This window comes from Emydura macquarii, unplaced genomic scaffold (assembly GCF_026122565.2).
Source record: "Emydura macquarii macquarii isolate MOO-44397 ecotype Brisbane River unplaced genomic scaffold, CSIRO-AGI_Emac_v2 contig_2924, whole genome shotgun sequence".
Lineage (NCBI taxonomy): Eukaryota > Metazoa > Chordata > Testudines > Chelidae > Emydura > Emydura macquarii.
The window spans coordinates 4,202,118-4,212,391 of NW_027133061.1; the positions used below are offsets into that span (position 1 = coordinate 4,202,118).

Genomic DNA, 10,274 nt, shown 5'->3' on the forward strand with positions numbered 1-10,274 from the left:
GGTTTTTTTCAATCACAAAATGTAAAAACCTAAAGATTCTCTGTAAAAATGCAGATTCCACATTTTTCCACGGCAAACAGATCTCTAGGATCCCTGATCACATGGCCCGGACAAATCAAAAGCCTCTAGAAGGGGGAGATCAGCATAGCCAAGCTATGTAACATTTACTCAGTGATAGAACTGTTTGGTTTTACAAAGTTTAAACACACTGGTTCCTAAGACAATTGGACATTAAAGGATTTTTCTGGACATGAGGGTTTTGTTTTTTTTACTTCCACCCTTGTCTGGACATTGTATCATTTTTACAAAGTTCCCCTCATCCTTCCACAGACTCACCCTGTCCCAGAGGAGAACTATTCAACCTCCAATTCAGCTCCTATCTAATCTGCAAGACAAAAGGTTGGACTGAGCCCTAAGGTGGAACCCTTAAATGGAAAGACCCAATGTGCTGGAGCACCAAAATGATCTGCTATGGCAAGGAATTACAGCACCAAGAACTGCACAAGTTCCCCTTTATCTCACTGAGAAAAGCACAACCTGCTGGGGGGGCATCAGCCAGACACGTGCAGTCCACAGGGTGCCCTTTCCCAGATGTCAGCCAGCCCCAAAGTGCATCTGACAAAAACTGGCCACGCTTTTTCAACTGATACATCAAGGGACTAGGAGTCTGGAAACCAGGGTGGTTCTATTCTCAGCTCTGCAACTGTGTCTGTGTGATTATGAGCAAAGCACTTCCCCTCTATACCCAATTTCCTCATCTGTAAAACATGGATCGTACAGCCCTACTTCACAGGGGGGTTGGGAGGCTCAGTGAATGTTTGCAAAGTTGTTGGTTGAAATCTTTAGATAGAAGCAATTACAGAAGGACAAAGAATAGTTTGTGGTCTACAAACTTTGTGCCACCTTCAAGCGTCTCAACAGCTAACGCAGTAGATAATTTAATCCAAGTAGGAAGAGCCTTCTTAAACACCCCCATGCCCATGGGGACTCTCGATGCCATGACAAATGCTCCAGGATCTTCCCTGCACACCCTCCATTCTTTTCTTAGGTCTCATTAGGGAAATGATCAGTGACAGCGAAGAACAAAAACAGCTCCCCTCCAGCAGTGCTGACAACATTTTCCCACTGTAGTTCCAGCCGACGAGGTCAGTCAAGTTCAACACGCATGGTGGCCAAGAGTGCTAGACAACAGCAGAATGAGGTACTTAGGAATGAAGAGTGCTTACCCCTCTTTCAACATAAGCCTCTAACTCATACACATTAGCACCCTGAGATATGCTGGTGATGCAGCAGACTGGTGGAATTACACTAACAAATTAACAATAAGACAACCACCCAGAGGCTCTGGGAAGGAAGCGTCCAAAACACTAAGCCATAGCCACAGGCTGCCGTGGCTGGAAAGAACAGATGGCTGAAGTCCCCTACCCTCTTTCACAGCTTCACCTCTGGAATGCTGGGAGTTGCAAGGGGAGGGGAGGCAAACCAACGGGAACTGCTTCCAGGAGTTCCCACCTGTTTGCTGCACCCCTACATAGAGCACTCGAGAACAAACAGTAGAACATAATCCTGCCAGGGCAGCTCAATTAAAACAATCAGTATTTCCCATCTCCAGTATGCTCCTAACAAAGGGAAGCACTTGTATGCTCTTAACAAAAGGAAGAGCTTGTAGGCTGACCTTCCTCTTTTAGAGCTGAAAATAAAGTCCTAGTTTTAACATTCTTCTAATAAGATAAAAACTCATTAGGTAGAGACAGCATAAGCAAGTTCAAGTCCACTGATTTTACCCACTGCTGGTATTTTCCTTACACTGACAAAAGGGCCTGGATCATTTTGTAATTGTTTTTACACAAGCTTCTCAAGCCATTTAAGGAAGTTCTAACAGCTGTGTGTGCATTAACAGGCTCAACACTAAAGTATAATATGGTTACCATTCTTCCGTTTCAATTTTGAAAGCAATAAAAAGACTTTTTAAATTAATGCTAGTGAGAAAGGTTATGAAGAACATAGCATAAGCTTTTTTTGTGTAACATTTCAAAAGGCTTTAAAAACAAATATTGCTATAAAATGAGTAAGTATTGACTCAGCAAAGGAAGGATACTTTGTCTTATTAAAGGGGAAAATATTTTTGGACACTTCAGAAAGAAAGCTTGATATCAATTCTGGAAACTCAACAGCAATTACTTTTTCAGCCTATACAAGCAAACAAAGAATCGCACTAATAAGGAAAGAGCATCATTTAGTACAGGTCCACACTACAGAGTTAGTCAGCATGGCGCTATGGGTCAGGGTGTAAAATAAACCACACCCTCCTCGCCAACACAGCTATGCGTAGACACAACTATGTGTAGCCCAGTGTAGACAAAATTATGCCAACAGAAGTGTGCCTCTGTTGGCATGAACAATGTCTTTTGAGGAGGTGGTATTACCATGTTGACAGAAAATTCCTTCTGTTGGCATAAGCTATGTCCAGACTAGAGGGCTGCAGCAGTATACCTACACCAGTAAAGCATCTGTAGTGTAGATAAAGTCCTAGGCTGAATGCCTTATATATAGCATTCTCCTCACTTGGTCAGAAACTACAAATTGGGTTCTCAGAAGAACTTCAGAGGCAGTACAAACTGGAGAACAGGACTTCAATCATCCTGATGCTCATCTTTCTGCTAGCAGTGTATCATCGCCACTTTCAGTTCCATCACAGCTCCCCAAATATGGACGGATATTCTCTTCTCAGAGGCAACCTTTTTTAGGAGGGGATTTTTTAAAATAAATCTTATGTCAACATTTTGCTCTTGACACATGTGATGAAATGGGAATTTTCTGTAATATTTGTATGAATCCTAGGCATGCCTCAGTTTCCCTCTGTAAGTTGTATTGCTACCCAGTGGGTGTAAAAGGGAGAACACTGCTGCTGGAATAGCGCAGGAGGCTTGTGTGTATCCCCCCACTCCGTCTGGGGGAATGAACAGAGTCACTGAAGAACTGGCTCAAGCCAACCCAAATCAACGGAGGGTTAAGCTTAAACAAAGATGCCCTAAATTCTGAACACCCAACATCTAACAGCAGGAAACCCCAGCAGGCTGGATGTGGGAATGGAGAGGTGTCAGGTGACTGGAAGATGGGGGACCCTTTTGGAGGGACTCAGGAGCCCAGAGCTTGGGAGATAAAGGGAGAACACAGGAAGAGAGCCAGAGATGGAGTCCATCACAGCTTGGCTGGCTCATCAGGGCACTGGTTTAGCCAAGGTGGACTACAGCGTAGTTTCTGCCTCTCTGTGCTAACCCAGGACATTTAGTTTCTGTAGCCAGGTGACTGACTCATCAATGGTTCCCTTGTTCTGAAAAAGGCTGCCTGTATCACTGCAAATACTCCCTGAAAGCACGGAGCCCAGAAGGGGCCCACAAGTCTTCCACAGGACTCTGGCTTCGCTGGATTCACTGCAGGGAGCCACGGAGAGAGACGGGGAACTTTGAGGCCAGAGGCCCAGTCTTGGAGGCCACGGGACTGCCCCTGTGGAACTGTGTGGGTCCTTGGGGACCAGCACACTATAGAGATCACTCCCAGGAGACTACTTACAAGCTGGGGCATAGCCCAGACCCTGTGACCACAAAAGTACCTAGAGACACCCATCCCGCCAGCTTCTTCATTTATTACTACTGTCTAGCATTAAGCTAGCAAAGTACTGGAATACTGCGCTAGTTTTAAAAGGATAAAGTTAGTTTTCAGCCTAGGGTTCAGGCTTTGTAAATAAACAAACATTTCAATCCTAATATGAAAAATGTTTTCCCAGAGCTCTTATGTTCTCAATAAAACATTTCATCCTTGCAGTGTTGGAAGCCCAAACACAACAGTACTATCCTAATATACCAGAACAAGACAGTGAAACTGACTAAACCCAGGGGAAACTGACCAATCTATAGTTTCCTTTTTCCAACCTGTAGCAAATGCAAAATTCTGTATAAGTGGTGAAAAGTGGCTTTAAATTATTTTAGCTTCAGTAGCCTCAGGTGTTACTAGTCATACATATGGACTTTGTTTAAATATACTATGGAAATGTTATGTCAGCATATATGGATAAATGCAAGAGCTTTTTCAATTGTACACTTGATGAAAAGCCCATAACACAAGAACCCTTCATTTGAGTGGATTTATAAACACTACTAGAAAGACAAAAACAAACTGTCACAGCAATATAAAAACAGTAAATTATGGAGGAAGAAAGTCAATCAGCTGGTGTCGAGGGGGATTTTGGTTTTGTATTCTTACAGGAAACAAAGAGAGTAAAACAATCAGACTTAATGCACTGTGCAAGTAGTTATGCACACAGACTTACAAGTGGAGGAGTCTTTCAAACGACACAGGACTAACAGCAACCACACAGAGGAAAATGGTGAATCAGTCTCCTGTTAAAACACAAAACCACGCCGCATCCCTCTTCTTCATTTTATACATCCACAGGCCTGGAATTGAGCACTATAACTGTACCAGTGTAAAGCACTGGTATGTCCTTAAGCGTCTCATCAGCTAAAATTACAGAAAGATTTTTTTTAAAGTTTACGAGACTTTGATTCACAAAATTTCAAGAAGAAAGTGAGGTCTATTCAGGGAATGCTAATGCAAGAACTTGATGACTATAACAACACTCCCCTACCACAGTATTGAGCAATAAAGCAGATCCCTGCAGGGCTCAGAAAAGTCATACAGTTAAAGAGAGTTCAGCCTGCTGACCATTTCATAAGGTGATTTTCTGGCATTCTGCCCTTGGGCAAGCAGCACAACACTGAAAAAGCAGCGCGCACAGCTGCCTCCTTGTTTTTCTAGAGACAGTGTCTATACTTTTCCTAAGCAGAATCAGCTTTCTGTGCCTCAAGTCCATGCACAAAGTTAGACTTCAGGGAAAAGAGAGAAGTGATCTTATTCAAACAAGGAGGAGCTAGTCTTTCTATGTGACAACACTGAGAAAACACAAGCATGTATGCACCCACATGTACAGGTCCAGCCAAGCCCAGAGGGTTTGTCCCTGATGTACTCTAGGTCTTTAAATAACCTGCAGACACCGATAATTTCTCACCTATTATGAATAATTTATTTGGCTGTTGTCATCCCAGGGGCATAACTGGAAAAGTCAATTAGCAGAACACCCACAATATTTTCTCTATCTAGATGCTCATACAGACCCAAATTACCAACACCTACAACATTAACAGATTCATCCGTACAACACCCTATGAGGCAGGAAAGTATTATCCCCACATTACAGACAGGGAACTGAGAAAGATTAAATGATTCTTAACCCTTGTGTGTCAGGGCATAAACCAATCACCAAAGGGACTAGGAAGAAATTTTTCCTATGGGCAGATTATTCCATAAGTGCACAGTTCAAGCTATTTTGCATATTCCTTTGAAATAGCAAACACCGACCACTGTTGGAGACAGGACACCAGCACAGATGGACCACCTGTTGGATCTGGTAAGCCAACTGCTTCCTGTCTGTGAACTGAATTTAGCTTTGGCCAATGACTTAACCACCAGGCAATTCTTCAGCACATGGCTCACTGATACTTAAAACCTGACCCCTTCTACATCTATTAGATCATCTCCAGCAAACTTTGTTCAAACTTGTGATTTGCACACCTGCGAGGGACATTTTTTAAAAGCTAGTTATGACTGTCATTCAAGGTGATAATCAGGGAACTAAATTTGCTTTCTTTGTCTGCCTTCAGTGCCCTCAACTCCCATAAACAGACAACATGCTAAGGAGATTAGAGAAGCACTTCATAGTCATTATACTGCAACATCAGCTTTCAAAACCAAGCATTTTGAGCTAGAAGTTACAAAGGGGAGATTCATATCAAGGTGTCATGCAGATAAGCGCTTTATAACAAGCAGAGAAAACACAATTAGACGCTGTTGATAAACATCTTAGAAATCCATAATGCTTACCCACAGATCACAAAGCAGTTTACAGATGTTAAGCCTCACAACCTCAGAGAGATGTCATGCAAAATATTTTTATTGTGCTAGCACCTAGGAGCCAATTGCACTAGGTGTTCTACAAATACAGAACAAAAAGACTGTCCCTACCCCAAAAAGCTTACAGTGGATGAATACAGCACTCCAGTATTTCTCTTTACTATGGAATTCCCTATTCTTTGAATGAGGAATACTGCAGCAAATTAATGACCCCATGTGCTACATATCCTGTTTTAAATGGTACCCACTCTAACATTTTATATTCATTTTACAGATAGATAAGCTAGTGCACAAAAAAGTAAAATGACTTAATCATGACCATATATGCTGTGTTCTTGTAGCCATGTCAATCCCAGGATATTAGTGAGACAAGGTGGATAAGGCAATATCTTTTATTGGACCAATTTCTTAATTATTGGACAGAAATTGGTCCAATAAAAAATATTACCTCATCCACCTTGTCTCTCTTGATCAAGAGCACACAGCAAGGAAGTGGAACAGCTCGGAAAAGGACCCAAGAGACCTCCTCCCAGCTTCATGATCTAAAAGAACACTACTTTGCTTTGTTATAATTCAATCACAGGGAATTTGCCTCAACTTATGAGAGTTCCAAACAAGGCCCAACTCTAAAAGCACTAAAACTGTGCTTCCAAAGATGTGAAACAACATATCAGTGTTTGTAAACACGGGTGCTCACATTGAGGCACCTAAATAAATGGCCTGATTTTCAGGGCTGGTCAGTACTCAAAAATTCCTATTCAGTCTCAGGACCCTTATTTAATTGCCTAATCATAGGCCAAGGAGCCTGGGAGAGAGGGTAGGGGGTCACCCAGGTCATGGCCTAACTACTTTTTGATTGGGCCAAACCGATGTGGCACTGCAAGCCTGCACACCAGATCGCAATGCCGTTGCTCAAATTTGGAGGGGGTGGGAGCAGAGGCCCATGGACAGGGAAGTCAGGCTGATGGGGGTTCAAATCTATGCCCCCCCCCCCCCCCACACACACACACTTTAAATGGCACTCCACAACTCCTGTGCTTAAGTATGAGTTTGCTTAGACACCCAAGTCTGAAAACAGTTCATCTCTTCCAGTGCGATCTCTGCAGCATCAGAAGATCCTCTGCAGAAATTAACATTACTCCTTAAGAGCAGGTTACACTGTAATGGAATGAACGATTTCTTCAGAGTCAACATACTTGAAAGCATTGGATTCAATGTGCCCCCAAAACAGCAAACTGCACACCTAGTACAAATCTGTGCCTCCCAGGGAACCCCACTCCCAGCCATTGCACTCAGGGTGCTTCTGTGGAGAGGAAGGGAAATCAATGCTATTTCTGGAGTCAGTGTTATTGTTTCTCCTCCAGCTCGCTGCAATACTAGAATTACTTCCAGGCGTTGGATTAACAGATCCAGCGATAACCCAGCTGAGTGTGGAGAGACATAGGGTCCTCCGCATTTCGTCAGGATGGAGTAATCAGGAACAATTCAACTTTTGGGGTGCCAATTTCTGCACCTAAGTTAACAAAAGTAAGATGTGATATTTGCGTTCTTGCATTGGGGACCCTCATATTTCCCTATTTTACAAGTGCTACAACAGAGACACTGGGAGAGAGTCAAGTGATTTGCCCCAAGATCACACAGTATGTCAGTGGCAGAGCCAGGAGCAGGAGTTCCAAGTCCCAGTTCTCTGCTCTAGAACCTAGAAGTCCTGACTCTGTCTCCTGCTCTAGCTATTAGACTACAAGGCCCTTCAAGAGCTGAAGCAGAGCTCACTAGAAGTCCTGATTCACAAGCCTCTTCTCTAACCACTAAACTACATGTTGCCATGTGAAAGAAACCAGGGGTCAGATCCGGAGCTGTTGTAAACTGTCACGGCTCCACTGGACAATTTACACCAACTGAGGATCTGCCCGCAAGTCACCTGGCCAAAGAGCAAATCCTTGGCTCTCAAACCCAGCACATAGCCTTGAAACCTATCTCAATAATTTTAAATACTCAGGTCTCTTTACTGATTTCCACAGGGAGCACGAGGTGGAGGATTTTAGACTCAGTGTCCTGTAATGCATACAAATACTCCTTCAGTCAATAAATGCTGTTCTCTAAATACATCCTCTGGCTGCAAAATTCACCCAATGAATATGTTCTCTGCCTAGGAAAATCAAAATACAAATATTCGGGTCACACAGCAGAAAGCCTGTTGTGAACACACGGTTCTCCCAGCACAGGTTATGAACATGAAACTGAGGGCCTGTACATGAACATTTCCCATCCAGTGGGACAAAACACAAACACCTCCCTCCTTCACACACTTAAATCCAAAAAGACTGGAAATCAAGGCATTTTTACTGCTACAAAATACTCATAATTAATAAGTATTTCAAGTTAACTGACTCTGCAGACATATTGATCTTTACATATTTTTAATTTATCTTACAACTGAACACAATTAGGGAAAATATTACAAACAGCCAGAGGCGCAGTGTGAAGAACTGCAGTGTGCTGGGGGAAATTCAGTTCAAAATCTCAACAGGTCAAGGACAAGCTGTAAAGGAGGCTCAATTAATATTGGTGACACGGCCAAGTAGTTTAGGCTCAAATTTTAAAGTTGTGCCCCCCCTCCCCCCCAAAAAAGAGATCAGACTCAATATAATAAAGAAAAAATTGTCTCTATTCAGAGATGATGTTGGGGGTTGTATTTAACATTTCCCCTGCAGGATTTAAATACTCCACTGCATAGGACCAATGATAGTCCAGTACCATTGTCCAACTGATGTGAAATGAGAAATAAAAACAGTCCCACCTCCAGAACACAGCTCCCTCTGCACTCTTAGCCTGGTCTATGTACAGGCTAGGGGGATCGAAACCCCATTCTGGAAATGTACACTTCTTTCCAAAGAGGGATTTCCTTTCTCCCCAGGGAGTGTGTGCTTGGGTGGGCGGGTTGGGATGTCATTCTCTCTACCAGGGGATGCAATCCCACTTATACACTTTGACCGATGTTCCCTCCAGTCCCAGAGGGTTGGGAACCCTCTATATGGACAGGGTCACCTCCGCTCCCTGCAAGTCTCTCTGTGGTCCTGGTCAGGGAAATTCCCATTGCCAAAGGAAAGTATTAGCCTTCTCCCAACAGCATATGCTCCAGCTCTCCAGGATGTTCAGACCCCTTTGCACACCACAGTTCTCTCTCCCATAGAAGTCTCTCTGACCCCTTCTGCACTCCCCCAGCCAGAGCCCTACTCCATATCTTCATCCAGTAGTCTCCACACCCGACTCACACCTACAAATACACCCCGGGTGATCCTCTCCCCTGCTGGTCTGCCAGAGGGGTCACCTCTCCCCACCTGCTATCAGGCAGTTCCCTCATGCTCCCCACTTGTGCACCCCAGCCTACATGCCCAGAGATCTCAGGGCTCAACTTCCGCCCCAAAGGATCCACCCCTTAATTCCCCCACCTCAAAATGGCACCTCTCCCTTGCCAGGGACCAGCTCCCCCAAGGCTTTGAGGGGGGAGATCCTCCTCCACGAGGTCCCCCCCAGTCCCAGCTCCAGTATGCAATCTTTCCCCTCCCTCACCCCCCAACACATCTCTACTGGGGCTGGCTCTCCTTCGAGGGTTCCCCCAGGGTCCTCTGTGAGAGAGCCCCTCCCCCTCAGCTCCCCCCACCCCCGAGCCCAGCTCTCTGAGGGGCTTCCCTTCTCCCCAGAGTGGCCCAGTGCCCTCAAGTACTCACACCCTCAGTATGTGCTCACTCTGGGCGGGGGGGTGTCCTCCTCCATCCCCCCCCATCACTCTGGGCGGGGGGGTCCCCCTTCCACCACCCCCCCGGGGCCACTCTGGGCGGGGGGGTGTCCCCTCCCGCCCCCCATCACGCTGGGCAGTCTCCTCCCCGGGGTCTCTCTGAGGGGGGAGCTCCCCCGCCCCCCGTCACTCGGGGGGGAGTGTCCCGCTCGCTCTGAGGGGGGGTGCCCGTCCTCCCGCCCCGCGTCTCTCTCTCTGCCCGGCCCCCCCGTACTCACACCTCCAGGATGCGGTCCCCCTTGCGCACCCCGGCGCGGTCGGCCGCCCCCCCGCCCAGCACGGCGCTGACATGCTGCAGCGGCGCGTACAGCTCCCCGTTGATGCTCCGCAGCTGGCCGCCCTCGCTCACTTGGCCCCGCACGTTGAAGCCGTAGCCGGACTCCGACTTGACGATGCGGACGACGCGGGGCCCCCCCAGACCGAGCCCGCCCCCCCCGTTGCGATGCGGAGCCGGCGCCGAGCGCTGCAGCCCTTCACCCTCCTCGTCCGCCATCTTGGCGAGCAG

General features: G+C 45.9%; 1 protein-coding gene across 5 annotated transcripts in view; it reads right to left on the reverse strand.

The window, feature by feature from the left end:
- SNX27 (sorting nexin 27) overlaps positions 1-10,274 on the reverse strand; it is a 51,115-nt gene extending 40,841 nt beyond the window's left edge. For all 5 annotated transcript variants that reach the window (XR_010924128.1, XR_010924129.1, XM_067569729.1 and 2 more), the window contains exon 1: positions 9,988-10,274. Coding sequence is in view for 3 of the 5 variants with exons in the window: in XM_067569729.1 (XP_067425830.1) it covers positions 9,988-10,262 (275 nt within the window). In the remaining 2 variants the exon portion in view is untranslated. The remainder of the gene's footprint in view (positions 1-9,987) is intronic.